Source organism: Spinacia oleracea, chromosome 4, assembly GCF_020520425.1.
Source record: "Spinacia oleracea cultivar Varoflay chromosome 4, BTI_SOV_V1, whole genome shotgun sequence".
In the NCBI taxonomy this organism is placed as follows: domain Eukaryota; kingdom Viridiplantae; phylum Streptophyta; class Magnoliopsida; order Caryophyllales; family Amaranthaceae; genus Spinacia; species Spinacia oleracea.
Window position 1 is genome coordinate 72,288,311 of NC_079490.1, and position 23,535 is coordinate 72,311,845.

At 36.3% G+C, this 23,535-nt stretch overlaps 1 protein-coding gene across 3 annotated transcripts; it reads left to right on the plus strand.

The window, feature by feature from the left end:
- The first annotated feature begins 2,090 nt into the window (after positions 1-2,090).
- On the plus strand, positions 2,091-8,792 carry LOC110797621 (serine/arginine-rich-splicing factor SR34-like). 3 transcript variants are annotated; one of them, XM_056827570.1, is made up of 6 exons: positions 2,091-2,456; positions 2,532-2,586; positions 2,667-2,767; positions 2,850-2,936; positions 5,118-5,219; positions 8,551-8,792. In XM_056827570.1, exons 1-5 carry the CDS (start codon positions 2,428-2,430, stop codon positions 5,179-5,181), a joined length of 336 nt encoding a protein of 111 aa, XP_056683548.1. In that variant the 5' UTR covers positions 2,091-2,427; the 3' UTR covers positions 5,182-5,219; positions 8,551-8,792. The 3 variants fall into 3 exon arrangements, with proteins under 3 accessions (XP_056683548.1, XP_056683549.1, XP_056683550.1); XM_056827571.1 differs by having other exon boundaries at positions 2,095-2,439; XM_056827572.1 differs by having other exon boundaries at positions 2,095-2,434.
- The last annotated feature ends 14,743 nt before the right edge of the window (positions 8,793-23,535 follow it).

Sequence of the window (23,535 nt, forward strand, 5' to 3'; positions counted from 1 at the left end):
GGCAAACCTGGTGGTAATTCGTCGGGAAATACATCCTTGAACCCAAAAAGCAACTCGGCAATGGGATTATCTTCTTTCCAATTTTAGCCTTCGATCGAACTTTCTTTAGCCACGAGCAAATACACCAACTCTCTATGATCTAGAGCTTGCTCAATCTCTCGTTCACTAGCCAACATGATGACATTCGGCTTCTTTTTTTGCTGCACACTCATGGATCGAACCGCTTGTGGTGACATAGGCTTTAGCACAATCTTCTTGCCTTTGTCTCTCAATTCATACTCGTTGCTTCACCCATTGTGAACCACGTCCCTATCAAAATAAGTTGACTGGTGCATCCTCTGATACTCTTGCCACTGAGTCCAAGGAACAACACCATAGCCATGTCCCCAGGACTAAGAACTGCTCACTCCCAAGTGACCACCAAGAGGAGTCATATAAGGCATCTGACCGCCTGCATCTCCAAAGGAGTTCGAATACCTGCCAAGCTGAGTAGAAGAAGAGGGAACATCCCTTGGATCAACATCTAAGGGCCTCCGATGAGTCTCAGCACTATAGCCAAAGCCCCGACCCAAGTTCCGCCCGGTCTGCTCCATCGAAACACCGGCCAGAGGAGCCCTATCCTCTGATTCTCTACGGCCCCGACGACGCTCCTGTACAAAGTTCAAATTTCAAGCATCAGATATCTATATACAAGTTTCAAGATACAAGCATCACATAAATGATAAACCTACAACTTGGTCTCTATATGCGAGCGTCTTGGTCAGCTTGACACTCAGCTTCTTCAAGGAATCAATTACCTGCTGCATAATGCTCAAGAAGAGCATTGGCCGCCATCCGCTCTTTGGGAGAGGCCATCGGGACAGTGAGCTCTACCTGCTCCCCATCCGAGTCCACATAGTGGAGGACCCTGTCAGCATAGGGCACATCCCCTGGGTCAACCTCCTCGACCTACAAGCACACATACAAGATTCAAGTCATACAAGAGTACAAAAAGATAAGAATACGAGAATACAAGATTCAAATCCAAAACTTACCAGTGGCACAAAGCGAACGGCCGGAGCAAGCCTCGGCGGGAAGTCTATGTAGCTAGCACCCTTGTCTACAAAGTTCTCCCATGGGGGACAAAGGGAATCACCACCCGGCTCCATGTCCTCCACATAGACCTGAGCCACCTCGGCAGCCTTGAGCATCATGGACTCTGGAGGATCCAAGGGAACGAGTCGGCCCACACTAATATGCTGAAGAGTCACCCGCTCACCCAGGTACCACATGGGGCGATAAATCCCGCACTAGTAGAAAATACCCCTGTTGCAGCCCCCTTGTTGCAGCGTACATGTATTATACGCTTCAACAACCAGTTGGTCAACGCGGGTTAAACCCTTTAAAGGGTTGTTGCAGCATACAAATTAATTGCCCCCTACAAAAGAGCTTTTTGCAGCGTACAGAATAAAAGCCCCTTGTAATAGCCCATTTTTATTGCAGCGTACATTTTAAAGCCCCTGCAATAACCCTGATAAAAAGTTTATTCGCTGCAATTTGATTGAATAACTAATTCGAACAAATTAAGGGGCTTACTATTTACCGCCCCATATTACTCAAAACCGCCTCATTTATTTACCCATATATTCGTTGTGCAGTTTGGGTCTCGCACGAGTTCGATGTTCCTATTCCCATTATATGTCTTCTATCTATTATTCATGTTGTTCTGATTTGTATATGTATCAATATCAGGATCACATGCGACGAGCCGGTGAAGTTTGTTTCTCAGATGTATTCAAGGATCGTCGTTATGGTGGTTAGTTGGTGCTTTTGATGATCCTTGAGTTGTTGCTTTCCTAGTGTTTCTTGTATTAGTGGCACTGATTAATTTTATCATATCGTTCTGTAACTCTAGGTAGTAAATGTGATATCTGGTCCTAAAGTTTAATCGGCTTAAAAACTCTCTAGCATTTTACTTGTGTTAATATTTTTACCCCTTTTGGTTTTGACAATTTCCTAGTATTATCTGGAATGCATCATGGTACTTAAGTTCCACAATGATTACCACCTTTACTAGGTATATCCATACCTCTACCTTCCCTAAAAAGCTCATAGTCCTTTATGCAAGCTAGCATGTGACAGATGCTGACGACCATGCATATTAGAGGATGAGCTAACTATCCGAAGTTGAATTCAAGGCTAAGTCTTGAAATTTGGACCAGAAAATCTGAAAGTTCTTATCTTTTCGAACTTATGTTGGCTCTCACATTGTGTAATCATTCGGATTATTGTTTAGTCTAATATGTGGTGCAGGCCTTTAGGGTCATCCTTAAAAGTGGAGATGTTTTGTTCACTGCATACTTCTAGTTGTAAAGTTGCCCTTTGGCCCGATAAAGCGTTCTTTTTGCAGGCACGCCTGGAGTTGTTGAATATGCAAATTATAATGATATGAAACGTGCTGTCAGATGTTTTGTTCTGTTAGTTATTTAGTGGTAATTTTGTTTAGTGTTCTTTTTTTCTAATAGACTAATCAGGCGTTGCCTTTAATGCAGTTCAGGAAGCTGGATGATTCTGAATTTCTATGCATTCTCTCGCGCTTATATCCGAGTACGTCTCAAAAAGAGTTGATTATCAAACTGGGTATTACTGTTTTCTTATAGTTATTCACATTTTTTTTACATCTCCAGGTGAGGGAGGACTCGAGGAGTCTGAGTCTAGATGACAGGTCGAGAAGCAGAAGCTACAACCGTGGCTGTAGTTATAGTCGAAGCCGCAGCCGCAACCACAGGTGCTGTTATTTGTTTTAAGATGGATTTTGTGCTAAGGTTTTATGATAATGAAACTATGCTGAAAGGTCTCCTTTGATGCAGTATATCTCCGCGAAGAAATTCACGCCGTTGTTATTCTAGATCTCCTTCGAAGTCCCGCTCGAGATCTCCCTCTCGTTCTCGCTCTAGGTATGTTGTTGCTCCTGTTACTCGTGCTCATCAATCACCTTAAGGAAGTATAATGACTAAGATTGCATAATATTGCGTCATATATCTGGTTCATTTCAGTAAACTGCTTAGCTTATACCAACATCTGGTTATAGTTCTTCAACGAAGCTAGGTTGTATATGTCTAGCTTCTATTGGCAATCCATATTCATGTGGCTGCATTATTTTGTATTTACGAAGTATCCCTGATTTAACCTTGGTTGAAGGATACATATGTTGTATGATTTAGCTTTTAGTGATGAGCCAGACATACCAGTCGTTTTACACTAATTCCCCCTGATTTGACCTTGGTTAAACAGGTAATGTAATATATATTTTTCCTGATATACGGAGTAAGATCGTTCTATTACTTTCGGAAGTACAACAGCCTATTAACGGGAATACAGTAGGCCTTCTTACTTGTTTCTGTGTGAAAGATGTTAAGAGGGTATAATACCAGACAGCCAGTTACAGACAGCCAGTTACAGACTTACAGATAATGGAATAAACTAGACTGGAGCAGCATTAAAACCGTATGCACCTAGTGTTGGTCGTATTTTTTGGTCTTGGGTGTTGCAACAGTGGATCGTCGAGAATATGTGGATCTTTTTACGAAGCCTTAGAGGAAGGGAGAAGTCAGAAAACCATTATTTAGCAATTCTTGTTAGATTGTTCCTATTTTTTGAAACCACTTCCGAGGCTTCCTTCTTCATTTTGTCTATTTATGCTCACATTTTTGTCTGACTATATTTGGAAATTTCCCTGTTCACATTTTTCTTCAAGCAACTGCATAATGGGTGCTTCTGGAGTGGAATATGGAAGAGTATGTAGATTGGTTATTAAGACCATAGAAGAATGATCTACCATTTTTATTGCCTTTTTTTGTTCCCTATTTTATCACTTGACTTCTACATGGAATCAGTTTGCTTCCTCTTGTCTTTCCCCTTCTCGGATTATCTTCGTCCATCTTCAAAGCATGCATGTTAGATGATTTTATTTGCAGTTGGGTAGTTTGGAGTCTGGTAGTTAAAGTGTTGACCTGTTAATGTTACCAATGGTTGCATTTCTTCTGTCAATAAGTAGAAAAGGCGTAGGGAGGTGCCAAGTTGCTTTTTGATTTCTAACTTATTTTGTAGTGTAATTGGTGAGAAAAGAGGGGTCATTAAAGACATGAAGGTAGTTCATTTGTATATGCCATACCAAACTATAAGCTGTGTCTGATACTTGGATGCATAGAGAGGGAGGAGGTTAGATGTTTAAAAACGTCGTATTTGGGCAAAAATTAGGTAAATTTAGACATTTCATATAAGATGCGTATCTGTCTCTGACACTTCTAGCTGAGTTCGAGTAACATAGACGTGGCATGCTTGTGCTACCATATCTAGTCACATTGTGCTTTCCCACTTCAGATCTGTTGAATTTGGAACTTAATTAAAAACAAAAACTAAGCCTCTTAATTGTATTTAGTCTATACTGCATAATTGTATTTAGTCTATCATGTAATATGCCTATACTGCATAATTGTATTAGTCTAATGAGTTCAGACGATGTACATTCAGATTAGTGAAAAGATACGGAGTAATAAGATAAGATAAGAGAAATGGAACTCGAGAGAAAAGTACCTTAAACTCTCGTCTCAACTAATCTGAAAGCTTGAGAGAAAAGTACCTTAAACTCGAGAGAAATGGAACTCGAGAGAAAAGTACCTTAAACTCTCGTCTCAATGCCTAGGAGCAGGAAGTTTAGGCCAGCATTCCCAGAAACAAAAGTAGGGTAGCTTGCAAAAGTAGTAGCGTGCAATACATCTGATTATTGGATGGTTATAAGAAAATGATTACTCCAGTATTATACAACTCTGCAAAACCATAGTTTGTAGCACTCTGAACTTACCCCGCGTTAGTTATCAACTTGATCAGCTGCAAGGTTTGGGTTATACATTTTACTAAAGTTCTTGGATTGAGGACTGCATCTGCAAAGGTTGATAGTAAATCCCTCTGAAGCTGTATCTGATTATCTATCCCCTTAGTCCTTTACCCGGATGTTATGGCCTTATGGAGTACATTGTAATGTTATGTCCATAATTTTTTTAAGTTTTGTGTGTTACTTTATATGCTCAAGAATAGGGTAGATATTAACCATTAGTTGAATTTGGTTGTGCTTGCAGCTTGATGCTTGGGTTGCATGGGAGCAGAACTTTCCAATTGGTGCACTTAAAAACGTTTTACTAGCTCTGAAAAAGGAGCAACTATGGCGTAGATTCATACAGGTACTGCAAAATTTAACATTTTGGTCATTGTCTTTGTACTGGGTGAGTAAGAAGAGACAAAAGGAAGGATGTAGCAGTATGAAAAACTAGAATCTAAGTCATAGTGTTCTGACATGCACGGAAAATTAAAAAATTAAGTTGTGATTCTAATTGAGACTGAGGTGATTATTAATTGACACTGAGGTGATTATTAATTCAGTTGAAGTTTTTTATTCCTTTTCTCTTTAGCACACATTTATGCTAACCAATGAGGGATTCTTAGTTCTTACCCAACCCCTTCTTGTTACTATAGTTCTTAGTTCCTAAATGTAGTTCTTACACATTTATACTAAATGTTTTATATGCTTAGTTTTATTTTTCTAGGACTCATTACAATCCATTTATGTACATTTGAGGTACATTGTATCGTTATAGGTCATATTTAGGCTAAAATGCCATTTTTCGCTCTCAACTTTGAACTAAATAACCTAAGGACTCATTTTAAACTTATTTTATGATCAATATGCTTAGTTTTAAGTTTCTAAGACTTATTCTAATATACTTATGCACATTGAAGGCTTGTTTGGTCGTTATAGGTTATATTTAGGCTAAAATGAGGCATTTTCTCTCCCAACTTTGAAATAAAGAACCTAAGGACTCATTTTAAACTTATTACATGTTTAATATGCATAACTTTAACTTTCTAAGACTCGTTCCAATCTATTAATGCACGTTTAAGCCTCATTGGGTCGTTATAATATTTAGGCTAAAATGACATTTTCGTTCCCAACGTTGAACTAAAGAACCTAAAGAGTCATTTTAAACCTTTCACATGATTAATGTGCTTAGTTTAAACTTTCTAAGACTTATTTCAATCTATTTATGCACATTTAAGGCTTGTTTGGTCATTATAGGACATATTTAGGCTAAAATGACATTTTCGTTCCCAACTATGAACTAAAGAACCTAAGGACTCATTTTAAACCTTTTACATGATTAATACGCTTAGTTTTAACTTTATAATACTCATTCCAATCTATTTATGCACATTTAAGACTCATTGGGTCGTTATAGGTCATATTTAGACATTTTCGCTCCCAACTTCGAACTAAATAACCTAAGGACTCATTTTAAACTTATTATATGATTAAAATGCTTATTTTTATGTTTCTAAGGCTTATTCTAATCTACTTATGTACATTCAAGGCTTGTTTGGTTGTAATAGGTCATATTTAGGCTAAAATGAGGCATTTTCGTTCCCAAATTTGAAATAAAGAACTTAAGGACTTATTTTAAACTTATTACATGTTTAATATGCATAACTTTAACTTTCTAAGACTCGTTCCAATCTATTTATGCACGTTTAAGGCTCATTGGGTCGTTATAGGTCATATTTAGGCTAAAATGACATTTTTGTTCCCAACTTTGAACTAAAGAACCTAAAGAGTCATTTTAAACCTTTTACATGATTAATGTGCCGAGGCTTAACTTTCTAAGACTTATTCCAATCTATTTATGCACATTTAACGCTTGTTTGGTCATTATAGGACATATTTAGGCTAAAATGACATTTTCGTTCCCAACTATGAACTAAAGAACATAAAGACTCATTTTAAACCTTTTACAAATTAATATGCTTAGTTTTAACTTTATAATACTCATTTCAATCTATTTATGCACATTTAAGACTCATTGGGTCGTTATAGGTCATATTAGACATTTTCGCTCCCGACCTTGAACTAAATAACCTAAGGACTCATTTTAAACTTATTATATGATTAAAATGCTTATTTATATGTTTCTAAGACTTATTTTAATCTACTTATGTACATTTAAGGCTTGTTTTGTCGTTATAGTTCATATTTAGGCTAAAATGAGGCATTTTCATTCCCAACTTTGAAATAAAGAACCTAAGGACTCATTTTAAACTTATTACATGTTTAATATGCATAATTTTAACTTTCTAAGACTCGTTCCAATCTATTTATGCACGTTTAAGGCTCATTGGGTTGTTATAGGTCATATTTAGGCTAAAATGACATTTTCGTTCCCAACTTTGAACAAAAGAACCTAAAGAGTCATTTTAAACCTTTTACATGATTAATGTGCCTAGTCTTAACTTTCTAAGACTTATTCCAATCTATTTATTCACATTTAAGACTTGTTTGGTCATTATAGGACATATTTAGGCTAAAATGTCATTTTCGTTCCCAACTATGAACTAAAGAACATAAAGACTCATTTTAAACCTTTTACATGATTAATATGCTTAGTTTTAACTTTATAATACTCATTCCAATCTATTTATGCATATTTAAGACTCATTGGGTCGTTATAGGTCATATTTAGACATTTTCGCTCCCGACCTTGATCTAAATAACCTAAGGACTCATTTTAAACTTATTATATGATTAAAATGCTTATTTATATGTTTCTAAGACTTATTTTAATCTACTTATGTACATTTAAGGCTTGTTTGGTCGTTATAGGTCATATTTAGGCTAAAATGAGGCATTTTCGTTCCCAACTTTGAAATAAAGAACCTAAGGACTCATTTTAAACTTATTACATGTTTAATATGCATAATTTTAACTTTCTAAGACTCGTTCCAATCTATTTATGCACGTTTAAGGCTCATTGGGTTGTTATAGGTCATATTTAGGCTAAAATGACCTTTTCGTTCCCAACTTTGAACTAAAGAACCTAAAGAGTCATTTTAAACCTTTTACATGATTAATGTGCCTAGTCTTAACTTTCTAAGACTTATTCCAATCTATTTATTCACATTTAAGGCTTGTTTGGTCATTATAGGACATATTTAGGCTAAAATGTCATTTTAGTTCCCAACTATGAACTAAAGAACATAAAGACTCATTTTAAACCTTTTACATGATTTTATGCTTAGTTTTAACTTTATAATACTCATTCCAATCTATTTATGCACATTTAAGACTCATTGGGTCGTTATAGGTCATATTTAGACATTTTCGCTCCCAACTTTGAACTAAATAATCTAAGGACTCATTTTAAACTTATTATATGATTAATATGCTTATTTTTAAGTTATTAAGACTTATTCTAATCTACTTATGTACATTTAAGGATTGTTTGGTCGTTATAGGTCATATTTAGGCTAAAATGAGGCATTTTCGCTCCCAACTTTGAACTATAGAACCTAATGACTCATTTTAAACTTATTACATAAGGCTAGATGAGGTAATTAATTAATTTTTCTTATTCTTGATTCGTATTTTCGACTATTAGGACATTGCCATTATTTGCTCGAATGTTAAAATGTGATATTTAATTTGCATTTAATCTAATGCTCCCATCAATTTTTTTGTTTGTAAAGGTCTATACTCTGAGGAATACGCCTTATGCTAGTGAGGAAATTGATGTGGTTCGTGAGCAATGGGTTGCAAGTATTTAATATTGGCCCGAGGGCGCTTGATCGAGTTGGTTTAGATGTTATAGAACAATCTTTTATGTTAAAATGTATGCGTACGTTGAAATTGGAACATACATATTTTTAAATTTATATGGTACGTGCACTTTGGTTTTGCGATATATACAAAACACCATTTATTGTTTTTATATTTGTTATACTGGTTGCGATATTCTATTATTGTTGTGATAGATTTCTATATTTGGGCACTCTAGGAATCCATAAAACTAAAATTTTACCCTTATATGTACGCTGCAACAAGGGTGTAAAATTTGGCAAAACACCAGACTTGTTGCAGCGTACAAATAGATGTTCGCTGCAACAGGTTGGGTTTTTCAGCGTACACCTATTTGTACGCTGCAACAAGTCAAGATTTTGGCGAAAATTTAGACACTTGTTTCAGCGTACATGCATATGTACATGCATATGTACGCTACAAAAAAGTACTTTTCGTTGCGAACATTGTACGCTGCAACAAATCTGAACTTGTTGCAGCCCCCCAGTTGCAGCATACGATGTACGCTGCAACAGGGATCTAAAAGCTCGTTGTAATAAGGGTTTTTTCTACTAGTGCCGGGATCAGCACTCGCCGCCAGGACAAGAAGTAGGATCACATAGCCAAAGCAGGTGTGGGTACGCTAGAAAAAGGGCGCCAACACACCTACAAAAGTAAGCAGCACAGTCAATATACAAAATACAATTGGTACAAGATCTTACAAAATGCAAATGCACCTCCTCAAAAGGCGTGACCCGCAAAGCTCTGCGGAAAGATGCTACAGTCATCATACTGCGCTTCGCTCCTTCCCAAGAGGCAGCAAACGGGTAAGCCGCAACTCCAGGGCGAGCAGGCGCCAAGCCAGGAAAATGCTCGTACGCCCAAATCTTCAAAAGAAAACAAGACCCAATCAGTCTTATGCATACGAAATACAACATACAAAATACAAGTTCAAGGAGTTCCCAAACCTCCAACACTCTCCACATGGCAGCTATGCCAATCAAGCTCTCTGAGGCAGTCCTCGAAGCATTCTTCATCTCGTACAAACGGTGGCTATATGCTAAGCTACCCCAACTGAGGCCTCAAACAGCCCGCAAGTCCCTCAAAGACCTCAAGAAGCCCACCAACACATGACTATTCCTCCCGGGGGAAACCACTCAGCCTACAAGTGCCAAAAAAAAGAGCCGAACCTTCTGCTCCGCTGTAATACCAGCCATGCCAGTACCCTCCAAAATCACCTCCACTAAAGCAGCCTGTCGCTATCAATGATCAAGTCTATAAATGGTCCAATCAAGCCCCTAAATCCAACAGATCTCTAAGTTAAGCTAGAGTCAAAACGACCTCCACCTCAGAAAATGGGAGGCCGGTAAACATGGAAAAATCAAAGGGAGTGATGGTAATATCCCCCAGCTCATATGAAACGTGTCAGTGGTGTCCCACAACCACTCCAAAAGAGCATATGTCCGTGCTTTGATGCCCGCCATCCCTAAAAAACCTCGGAGCGCCTCCTAGAAAGCCGTAAAACTAGTCTGAGCCCAAATCACTCGAGTCTCCACGACAGCAAAAATGGTCTTAGAGACAGCCAAGAGCTAATCCTGAGACCGGAACATTCGGATCCCTGTCCTATCAGTCTACAAAAGGGGTGGATCAGTACAAACCTATACAATTCAAGTCGTAAGCTCAAAGTAGAGTGCGAGGCATACCAAGCCTACACGTGGGCGCTGAAACAAGTGATATCTCGGGTGGAATACAAGGTCCGTTGGCTCCCAGCCACGACCATCAAAGTAGGTCTTCCCCTAGGAGTCATGCCTGAGGGGAGTGCCTCTATCTCAGCAGCTTCGTTGTCAGAAGCATCCTCCATAGACGCTCGGCTGCTCGAGCATTCAGCAAGCTTTCTTCGAGTGTGACGAGGCATACTAAAGCATTCAAAATACAAAAAAATTAAACATCCAAGCATGGGGGCTATCTTATACTAGCCCGTACAAAAAGTTCAAAAGCCTAAAAATCCTCGGTGGCAATGCAAGTCTAGCCAGGGACTTCTATTTCGAGAGACTATTCAAGGTCTACACCAACGCCTAGACTATCCATGCCGAAGCAGGTATTCAATGTCTACACCAACGCCTAGGCAATCTGTGCCTATTTCTATACAAGATTCATGAAGGTGCCTAGTGAAATCTTTAATCTACATGCTTCTAAGTACAAAATTCTAAAGTGCAAGAGTTCAAGTTCAAATCCTACAAAGTTCCAACAGTTCAAGTTCAAGGTGGCTACCAAACAGTTTTTCATACAAAATACAAGAAGCCTACTACCATTCAAACATTCTCAAGATACAAGTACAACATCAACAAATACAAAAACATTCCAAGTACAAGAATTTATCCATATGCAATCCTAAGGTAATTTTAAAAACAAAACTTGAAATACTTACATGGACAAGTGTAGAGGAAATGCAAAAACCACAAGATCAAGGGAGAGAAACACTCGAACTTTGAGAAAAAGAAGCAAGAAAAATGAAGTGTGTCCAAGAGCACACGGGGGGTTATATATAGGCAGCCCCTGCGCTGGGCGCTGGCCTTGCGCCAAACGTAGACCCTGACTGGCCATGCACCGAATCTCAGCACGGTCATCCGTGCTGATTGTGCGTACTTTGCTGCTACAATTTTCTGCACTAAGCATCAAACATCGACTCATGCTACTTTCCGATGAATACGGGTATACGTCTGTTCAGCCAGTACCAACAGATAAATATCTCAAACATACGAAGTTCGAAAAATATGCGGATTTAAGCTCCTTACTCCCAGCGGACCCAAGCTCCGGGAAAGTAAAAAAATAATTCAAATCCCAAGAGTCAACAAAAAAATCTTCTCCCGAGTGGGCATATTCCCCAAGCATGAACAGCCTCAGAAGACATTCGAAGCAAGTACAAAACCCAGCGGATTCACTCCAGGTATTCAAATTCAAATTTCAAAATTCAAAATTCAAGGTTCAAAATTCAAAATTTTCGATGCCAAGCTCCGTTCTAAATCAAAGGCGGAAAAGAAATGCAATCCATACAAAGATTAGAGTTGTCAAGCCGCGCGGAGGTAGACTCTATCCTTTTTTCTAACACTTGTCTTGTGCAGGTACCGGAGTACAAAGAATGGTCTCGATTTGACTATTCTCCATCCCTATCCCAAAACTTTGACTTTAGCTTTCCTAACTGAAAGCTCAGTCAAAGTGGGGGCTTTTGTAGACACCTGATTCGTGTCTCCCCTAATGGGATAATGACGAAACTATTACCTTTGCTAGGTGGTTGGTACAACTCCATGCGAAAGTCCCAATTGCTAAGACATATTCAAAAATCCAAAATCCAAAGTCCAATTCCCGAGCCCGTTCCTATTCCGGAACTCGGTACAAAATTCAATTTCCAAAGTCAAATTCAAAATCCAAACACAATCTCACCCAATGGACCTCTCCATTGGTTTAACAAGGTTGTTTCCAGTCGAAATGATATTAAGCAATCAAAATTCGGGCGTCGACCCATAAAACCGAGCATGTCGGGCCCCGTCCCATAAAACCGAGTCCAAAAATACAAAACCCGGAAGCAAAAAGGTGTGTTTTTAGTCGCAAAATGACTTAACCACCAAGAAATGCTACGCTCCAGGTTCGTACAAATTCGTACAAGGTACAAAGCTACAATACAAAAGATAAGGACGGTGTCATCGTCCTTGTTTGGCGGGACCTGAGACATGTCACCTGCGTCAGGCGCTGGCCTTGCGCTGTGCGCTGGCGTGGCTTGGAATTTAGCCACAAAGTCTTCTATTTAAACCCCTCATTTTCACACAAATCAGGGGGAGGAACAATTAATACAACGTCGTAATACTGGTTTTTCCTCTCAAAATTCCAAACACTAATTCAATCTTCAATTTCCAATTTTCCTACAATTCTCTAAAATATCAAAGAAATTGGGAGTAAATAAGAAAACTAGCCTAAACCTAGCAAGGTAAACCGAATCCCTAATACAAATTATCATGATTCAATCAAAGTTTGTACCTTTCTAATTTCAAGTTTACTAATCATATGATGTTCTTGAGTTGATTCATACATATTTGAACTAGGAAATGTCAAAAAAGAGTAATCTTTGAGGGGATTTCATACTTGAAACCCCCCTCATCATCCAAACTCCTTCTACAAGTTTCAAGTTTCAATCTTTATGCTTTGTTTTCAAAAAACATGATTATTAAATTCAAACTTTCATCCTTGAAAGTATTCCTTACAACAATCATCATCAAATCCTTCAAAAACCTCAACTTTATACAAGTTCAAGGATGTTTGGAAAAGTGCAAACCCTTTTTCAAACTAGAACATATGAGCATTTCAATTTCTATCATCAATATTCAAGTTCTATATTCAATATTCAATGATGTTTAAGTGAGTTCAACTTCTCCTTAAACTAGAATCAATTTCAAGTTATGGAGCATATTAAAGGTGACGCCTCCTAATTTCAATATTCAAGTTCTACATTCAAGTTCAAGTTTCCTTTCAAATTCTATATTCAAAATCAATGATGCTTCAAGATGAGCACTCATCTAATGTTAAGATTTTTAGAGAATTGAATCTGTGTCGGACACACTTATTATTAAGTAGTTGTTTGGCGATCGGATTTCAAAACCAATAATACAATTTCAATATCGTCATTTAAATATCGTCATTTCAATATCGTATATCACAATTTGAATATCGCACTTTCAATATCGCAATTTCGATAACGCACTTTCAATATCGCACCTTTATTTCCTATGCTTGCAATTTCAATTCCACACTCTTTACTCACGTTTTTAAGGTGATGTGGTTTTGTACGCATTTCGATAATTCCTTTACTTTGTGATGATGCTTTATTATTTATTATTTATTATTTATTATTTATTATTTATTATTTATTATTTATTATTTATTATTTATTATTTATTATTTATTATTATTATTTATTATTTATTATTTATTATTTATTATTATATTATTTATTATTTATTATTTATTATTTATTATTTATTATTTATTATTTATTATTTATTATTTATTATTTATTATTTATTATTTATTATTTATTATTTATTATTTATTATTTATTATTTATTATTTATTATTTATTATTTAGTATTTATTATTTATTATTTATTATTTATTATTTATTATTTATTATTTATTATTTATTATTATTTATTATTTATTATTTATTATTTATTATTTATTATTTATTATTTATTATTTATTATTTAGTATTTATTATTTATTATTTATTATTTATTATTTATTATTTATTATTTATTATTTATTATTATTATTTATTATTTATTATTTATTATTTATTATTTATTATTTATTATTTATTATTATTATTTATTATTTATTATTTAGTATTTATTATTTATTATTTATTATTTATTATTATTATTATTTATTATTTATTATTTATTATTTATTATTTATTATTTATTATTTATTATTTATTATTTATTATTTATTATTATTATTATTTATATTTATTATTATTATTTATTATTTATTATTTATTATTTATTATTTATTATTTATTATTTATTATTTATTATGTATTTATTATTTATTATTTATTATTTATTATTATTATTTATTATTTATTATTTATTATTATTATTTATTATTTATTATTTATTATTTATTATTTATTATTTATTATTTATTATTTATTATTTATTATTTATTATTTATTATTATTATTATTATTTATTATTTATTATTTATTATTTATTATTATTATTTATTATTTATTATTTATTATTTATTATTTATTATTATTATTTATTATTTATTATTTATTATTTATTATTTATTATTTATTATTATATTATTATTTATTATTATATTTATTATTATTATTATTATTTATATTTATTATTTATTATTTATTATTATTATTTATTATTTATTATTATTATTTATTATTTATTATTTATTATTATATTTATTATTATTATTTATTATTTATTATTTATTATTTATTATTTATTATTTATTATTTATTATTTATTATTATTATTTATTATTTATTATTTATTATTTATTATTTATTATTTTATTTATTATTTATTATTTATTATTTATTATTTATTATTTATTATTTATATTTATTATTTATTATGTATTATTTATTATTTATTATTTATTACTTTATTATTTATTATTATTATTTATTATTTATTATTTATTATTTATTATTTATTATTTATTATTTATTATTTATTATTTATTATTTATTATTTATTATTTATTATTTATTATTATTATTTATTATTTATTATTTATGATTATTATTTATTATTTATTATTTATATTATTTATTTATTATTTATTATTTATTATTTATTATTTATTATTTATTATTTATTATTTATTATTTATTATTTATTATTTATTATTTATTATTTATTATTTATTATTTATTATTTATTATTTATTATTTATTATTTATTATTTATTATTTATTATTTATTAGTTATTAGTTATTAGTTATTAGTTATTAGTTATTAGTTATTAGTTATTAGTTATTAGTTATTAGTTATTAATTATTAATTATAAGTTTCAAGAAGTTCCAATAAGTTTCAATAAGTTCAGATAAGTTCAGATAAGATCAGATAAGTTCAGATAAGTTCAGGTCAAATAAGTTGAACAGAACGCACCCTTAGCAATGAAAAGATCGAAACATATGAGACTCGCAAACTTGAAATTGCTTAGCATATTGATCAAAACATATGTGACTCTCAAGCTTGAAATTGCTTAGCGAATTTCAAATATAAGCGAGACACACACATATGCAAAGATCAATTGTTTATGGCATCCACCTCCTAACCAATTGACATACTATTGTGAATGGTTTGTCGATTAACTAAGTCTCAACTGTTTTAATAGGAGACTAGCAAATAGTAAAACAACATAATTTATAATACAAAAAATAAAAATAAAATAATATGTTGCTAGTAGTTTTTGAACGGTACATTTTTATGTTAAAGATAATACCCGATTTCAAGAACTCTAAGTAAAAGTCAATCTTGTTTGCGCCCCTCGGCGGGACCCACTTTTACAATGAAATTACCAAAATACTCTTTCCAATGGAAATTACCAAAATAACCCAAACGAAAACTCTCTAGTAAGCTCATATCAGAATCTCAGCCTCCAGCAGGCCCAGGATTTCTTACCCCTACCATTGTTCATATTTGCTAACAATACCCTCATGCATTACTATAAATATGACCCATCTAATCATTACTTGACTTGACTTGAGCGTCGGAGAGGGTCTTCTCTGGAACCCCCCTGAGTCAATTTACATTTGTCTTTTTGTAAGAAAATACAATAGCCAAATACACAAAAAAAAAAAAAAACAACCAGGTTGAATGAAACAGTTCGCCTTGTTATCGAAGCTTCCCCTTCTTTACTCATTGCATTTTCTTCGCAACAGTTGGCGTTGTCTGTGGGGAAACTAGCTACAAACACTGGTTAATACTCGCCGAGCTAGGAAACACCCTTTAGCTGGAGAATCGAACCATTCGTCGTGCCCAGACAACAGAGAAAGACCCCTCGCCTTTGGATACCAGGCCCGCAGGCACAACACCGGTCACCCAAGGTGATCTGAATGACATAGACGCGCAGCTAAATGATACTCTTGAGTGGACAGTCCACGCAATGGTGATCAATCTGCACGGTGGAGCTGAAGGCACTTCTCTAAGGCTTCCCCTTGTATCCCTGACATCCCACCAATGAGGAAACGCTCAAGGACGCATGTGATTAACAGGGGCACATCCTTGGGAACACGAGCAAGAGAGGGACCTCCACAAGCATAAGTGATGCTCGGCGGATCATCGACGAGCGCATGATGTAGAGAGGAGATATGGACGCCCGAGAAGTGCTTAATCGACAAAGATGGGATCAAACACGCCTTGAAGAAATGAGGGAGGACATGAGGGATATAAGAAGACACTGAACAACACAAGGCCTAGCAGCAAAGGATGACTCAACCATGTCCACCCAATCATCTCCACAAGAGCCATCTAATAGGCCTCCAAGCCACATGTCTCCTTCAAGAAGAGGAGAAGCCGATGAATTTGTCACCCAAAGGCAGCCAAGTAAAACAAATGCCAAAAGGGAACCGTCCCCCATGCCAAGGAAAAGGTCGTCTATCCGCCGAGAAAGGGATAGAATTCATCCCCACTAGGATAGGTCTCCCATTCCCCGAGAAAATGATAGGACTCCCCCTCGCCGAGAAACGAATTTGAACAAGGCATTGACCCCCTTTAGCCAAGAGATCATGAACACCCCTAGAATTGACAAGGTAATAGTCTCCACTATTGAGCCATTCGCTGGTACGTATGAACCCGAAGAGCATATGGATGTCTGTGCAGCCCAAATGAGTGTCCGAAATGGATGTTGAGCCACATGGTGCAAGTATTTTCTAACAACTCTGCAGGGACTCTCCTTGATATGGTTAAACAAGAAGGCACTAAAGGAAGCATACAAACTACTGTGAGCTGGAGAAACATTTCATCAACCAATTCCAAGACGGGAAACGGCACAAGAGAACAAGTACGCATCTCATGGCGATCAAGCAAGGTGAGAAGGAAGCTACATTTAAAGGTTTAATGAAGAAACCCTCAAATCCACAATCTTCTAGATGAGACAAAGTTCACCGCCCTACTGTCTGGGCTCCTACCCAACAACTTTATTTTCATGTTGATTGAATCCGGGGTCTATACACTAGCCGGGGCCATGTAGAAGGCTCATATGCACATTCAAGCCACGGATGTGTTTGGAACAATAAAAGCTGAGCCGAGGTTGTTGGGATTTATGCTAATCTAATTAACAAAGTGAAAAACAATCCGAAATCCAGAATCACATGTAAAAGTATTAGTTAAATGTAAACATACTTTCGTAGCGTGTACTCCCACTAGCCTCACGAACACTAACAAGAACTCCAATCGTAGTTCCTCTACAAAAGTCCACCGACACGTTTAGATCCGTCTTGATTCCGTTAGCTTAGAATTTCCACAAGGTTTTTGGCTTTTGGGAAAATCTTACTTTGGAGGCAAACTGAAGATTAGGGTTTTAAGTTTCCTTTGGAGTTGATGTGTAGTGTATGGAAAACGATTGCTTAGGGTTAATGAAATAACCCTTGGCTTTTAATTATGTCAACCAACCAAAGCCTTGAAGTCTAGGTCAGCCAACACAACACACGCACACACGCACGCCCATCGCTGGGCCATGAGCTGTGCCCAAGACAGCGGTTGTCGTTGTGATGTTGCTACGTAGAATCCCACGCGTGCAAGCACAAACAGCAAGGCCATGGGCCGCGTGCTGCTGCAATGTTTTGCACGCTGATTTGTGCTTGCGCGCTTTGGCTCGTGGGGTTGTTCCTCGTATGCTTCTGAATGGCCATGCGGCCACTATTCATCGTATAGCACTTGACTATCCAACATCATATGATACTGATGTGGCCTAAAAGAATGCCACCTGACCCCACCACCGTCTTATATCCCCGACGGCTGTAAAGGGTGAACCATCCCTGGGGAGAACGAGAAGAAGGGGAAATAACTACGAGACGAAGGAAAGCAGGAAAGGAAGGGGTGACGCCGCTCAAAGCACACTTGGCAACAAAACCAAAGACATGTGCCCATGAGTTGGGCGTCAATTGAGCAAGGCCAATGTCATACCTGAAGGAAATAATTAATGCCCTTGGTCCAAGTATGCATTCTATGTTAAAGTCTAATAAATGCGATTCAGTATTAATTAACAAGTTAATAATTCAGTGAGATCAAGTGAGCTGAATGCCTAGCTAGAGGCCGCTTCAGTTCAAGTGAAATTAATGATATTAATCCACAGCTTACTCTTGACTGAACCCGTAGGGTCACACAAATAGTACGTAAACGGATCAAGTATTTAATGGCATTAAATACTCCATCTATGGATATTCGAAATCGACGGATCTTGGTTTCAGTGGGAGCTGAGATCGTCACAGGCAAGAAATGAATGCTCCGGAAACGATGATATTGCCGGAAACGGAAATATGGATCGTATCGGAAATATAAATATTATCCCAGTCGTAGATGTTGCCGGAAACGGAAACATGGTACGTATCGAAAATATTATCGGAAATGGAAATATTGCCGGAATCGGAAATATTGCCGGAAACGGAAATATTGTCAGAATCGGAAATATTATCGGAATCGGAAAATAATTCCGGAAACGGAAATATTAAATATTTGTTCGAAACGGAAATTAATTCCGGAATCGGAAATATTAAATATTGTTCGTATCGGAAATAAATTCCGGAATCGGGAATTTAATTGGAAGCGCGTCGTACGAATTAGCATCGGACGAGACTTGCTAGACGAAGGCCCAGCACGAAGCCAGGCCTACGCTCAGCAAGCCCAAGCGCCCAAAAACACGCTGCCAAGCCACGCCCGGTCCAGCGCAAGGCCAGGCCCAGCAATGGCCTTGGCGCGCGCGCGGGGCTGCGACGAGTGGGCTGGCGCTGTGCGTGGGCCGCAAGGCCTGCGTGCGGTGCTAGCGTATCACTCGAAGTGTGTTACTCGAATCCTAAGGCTACCGGGATTTGTCATATGATTAAATCTAATCCTAAAAGATTTAGTTTATTTAATTAGAGTCCTAGTAGGATTATAATTAAATAAATTAGTATCCTAATAGGATTCCAAATCCTTTTCCATAACTCTATAAATAGGTGCCTAGGGTCACATATTTACATCGAGTATTCAAGTATTCAAAGTGATTTTTGAGAGTAAAAATTCAGTCACACAATTGCCTATAAGTGCCGAAAATTCTAAGTACCTTAAGGGCGATCCTAGTTGGTCAAGCTTAAGGCGGATCCGGACGTGCTGTGGACTATCTACGGAGGGACGACACTTGGAGTCCTAAAGACTTGTTCTTGTTCGGTTCGGGCGCAGCTAGGGAAGGCACGCAACAAAGAGTATGCATCTAAACTATGCTAAATGATTATGTGTAAATAATATGCTTTCCTGGCTTTATGGTTTTTCCGCATGATTTATGAATTGTCATATGTATCATAACCTAACAGTGGTATCACGAGCCTCTTATTATTTTCATAATCTAAATTGCATGAACATGGTTAAATATTACAAATTTGCAAGAATTAAAAGGGGTGATTAATTTTCGTAATTGTTAATTAATTGCAAATTGCGTTTATTTGATTATACGTACGCAGTTTTTCGGCAGTTTCTTCGTTACTCATCCAAATCGAGTGATTTTTGTGTCAATTCCGCATGTAAAAGGCATTCTAACATTTTGACAAGATTAGTATTTTTCGGCCGAACCCAGAATTCTCAAATTCGAAGCCTAACTATGACTTTTCGGAGGTTTTAGTTTTTCGAATGCAAAATTTCGTAAATTTAAGATGTTAAATTAAATATTTGCGATTCTTGTTGATAAATCTTGAATTTTTGATTGACCTACTGTATATGTTTAACAAGTTTGAATGCCTAGCCTTGTTAATTATGCAATCTAATTTGTAATTATGATTAATTTGTTGAAAATTGGAATAATTTAGAATTAATTTGATTTTCATAATTAGTTATAATTTAATTAGATACCTATGATTAAAAACCACCATAAAAATTGTAAATTTATGTTAAATTTTAAATTTTTATGACCTAGACTTGAATCCATGTTAATCGGAAATCAATTGAATAATAAATTTTCGATTTTTCGCCCTAAAATTATGAAATTAATATTATTTATTAATTTGTCATTAATTTTGAATATAAATTTTAAATTTTTATGCGATTCGCTCATATAACTTGCACGCACAAAGCAATGGACGCTACATGTTACCCTTAAGGGGTGTTGTATAGTGCGGGCATGTGACGACGAGCAAGGGAGCTCGTCGCCCATGCGGTACGAATGCAATGAGCAAGGCCATGGTGCACGAGCACAAGGCAGCAGCCCTGCCTTGTGTCGTGGGCTGTGTGCAATGGGCGAATGGGCGAGGGCGAGAGCAAGGCACGAGCAGTCGCGTGTGGGCAGCAAGCGAGCTGCGCCACATCGCGCACTGCCTCGCGCAAGCGTGCGGAGCCTCGCGCACAGCGAGCGTAAGCTCGCGTGCCACGAGTGCTGCGCCAAGCATCGATCGCTCGTGCGCAGCGAGCGCTATTGTGCGTGCGACGAGCGCTGCGCCCAGCGATGGCGTGCGAGTGCTTGTTGTGCGTGCGACGAGCGCTGCGCCCAGCGATGGCGTGCGAGTGCTTGTTGTGCGTGCGACGAGCGCTGCGCCCAGCGATGGCGTGCGAGTGCTTGTTGTGCGTGCGACGAGCGCTGCGCCCAGCGATGACGTGCGGGTACGTGTTGCGACGTGCGACGAGCGCTGCGCCCAGCGATGGGCTGCGGCAGCATGCTCGTGCGTCGAGCGCTGGCGCGCGCAGCGAGCACCATGCGTGATGCCTTGCGATGGTGAGCAGCAGCGATGCGAGGCAGCGCATGGGCTGCGCGCACATGGCCAGCGATGGCTGTGTGCGTGTGGCCCATGGGCGTGCGATGCGTGGGATTGTTGCGTTGCGATTAGATCGTTTTTGAAATTTTTAATTTGAAATTTTCAGTTTACGTAATTTTAATTAATTTTAAAATTGATAATTTAAATTATTTTCTTGGATTTTAATTTTGAATATTGTAATTATAATAAATTTTATTAATTCTAATTATTTTACTAAAATTAAAATCATGAATTAATTTAAATACGACTGAAATTAAATTAAACTTTTTGGATTCGACTATAAATTTATATGAGCTTTAAATTTTAATTAAATTTGTATGTTTCCGGTTAAACTAGAAATACATTTTTATGTTTAAAATTAGTAAAGCATATGAATTTATTGGTTTAAGTGGGAGCCCCTTTTAGTCATAAACTCTTGATTAGGTCTACAAATCCTTAAGGTTAAAACAACTTGATTAGAATTAATAAGGACTGAATAATTGGTAGATTATTGGTGCCCTTGATTAATTGCTGCAAATGTTTATGTGATGCATAATGTGTTTTACTAACCAAATATGTGGGCCATTCATGATAATGAATGGGTGAATGGTATATATTGTATATGTACTGTTTTGCAGGTTATGAAGTGACTAGTATGGCCCAAATAGGATAGAAAATATGGTCTGCGTACCATTAATTTGAATGTAATTGGTCTAAAGTACCAAAGTTGTTTTTCAATTCAAATATGGTATGCGTACCATCAAATAGTTGTAATTAATTTTAATTATAGCTTATTCTATTTGAAGAAAATGGTGCCTCCCACGGAGATTTTCAAGACGGACTTTGAAGTTAAAGCTTCAAGATGAAGTCGGGCCATACTAGATCACATTTATCTTATGCATGTTTTAAGTTATTTATTGCTTTTAAATATGTCTTAAAATGCATGAGATCAAAAGCTTAATTATGTTGCATGATTAAGGATTTTAGTTCACTTAAAATCTAACCAACATAGTAAGAGCCTTAAGTTCCAAACTTAAAAATTGAGTTAAAAGGTGCCATGCCAAAATATACACTTGCTTGGATATCCTTTACATCAATCTAGTAATAGTTTTCGCTCAGCGAGGTGTTACTTATTGGTCCTAAAGGGGCAAGGTACACAAATAATTGTGGGTACATGTTAGTTTTGGTGAAGCTCAACGATATAAGTAAGGAGTCCTTTTATGTCGTGGCAAAATCGATAGGTTTACCTAGTTCTTAGACGTACCTATCAACCAAGAATAGTTTCTAGACTATTAGCAAAAGGCTTTTGCTTACCTAAGATGTTTTAGGATTAAGTCGACAAACTGTGCTTAGTTCTTCAATGATTTTAGGATCTTGGAATCATTTTATTCACACCTGCCGGAACACATAACTTGAATAAAATGCTTAATAAACATTGAATTATGCATGTATGCTAGAATTTAAGTTTATTAAGAGAAACTGTGAATGGTTATTGTTGTGGGGTTTTTCCGGTGAGATACCTTGGAGGTTTCTTGGTAACTTTTAAAGATTTAAACAAGATTGTATTTTTATAGAGAGAGAAAGTAGAGAGAAGGCAGAGCAGCAATTGCTCTAGAATGTATTGATTGTGACCCCTTTTTCTAGGGAAGTGGGAATATTTATAGTACTAGGTTTTTATGGGAATGACCTAATATTCCCCTTACATGATTGGCTGGGGAATGGGAGAAGGACACGTGTCCTTTCTCCTTACAATTCTCTGATACCTTGTAGCAATAGTGGGCTATTTGGGCCTATTGTGCTTAGTCATTCACTTGGGATACATACTAATTAAGCCCTTTTCCAGGTATAGGTTTTATACGTACATTTATACATACTTAAATACATACATTGTAGATACCTAGATTAATACTCATGCCCCGGAGTAGACTTTGCATGATTTCTGCTTAGGGGGCGCAATACGTGCCAGGTGTCACATCCTCATTGGTGCACGAAGGCATGGTAATTTTGCCCACAACAGTTATTTATTTGTTTATTCTTTTCAATTGTAGTTTTAACTATGGCCAACAACAATTCATTCAACATTCGATCAATTCTCGAAAAGGAGAAGTTTAACGAGAAGAACTTCCTTGACTGGCAAAGGAACTTGCAAATAGTTCTTATGCAGGAAGAAAAGGAGTATGTCCTAGAAGAGGCGATGCCCGAAGCCGCAGGCGACGGGGTCACTCAGGCATCCCTCAATCGTTGGATTGATGCCAACAAGGATGTGAAATGTCTAATGCTCGCCACCATGAGTGCAGATCTGCAGAAAACGTTCATCAACTCAGATGCTTTCACAATCATCAGTGAGTTGAAGAACATGTTCCAAGATCTGGCTCGAGTCGAAAGATTC

Coding starts and splice junctions, on each gene's coding strand:
- LOC110797621 (XM_056827570.1), top strand. CDS start 2,428: ATGAAACGTGCTGTCAGATGTTTTGTTCT. Junction 2,587..2,666: donor TCTCTCGCGCTTATATCCGA/GTACGTCTCAAA, acceptor TTACATCTCCAG/GTGAGGGAGGACTCGAGGAG. Junction 2,768..2,849: donor AGCCGCAGCCGCAACCACAG/GTGCTGTTATTT, acceptor CCTTTGATGCAG/TATATCTCCGCGAAGAAATT.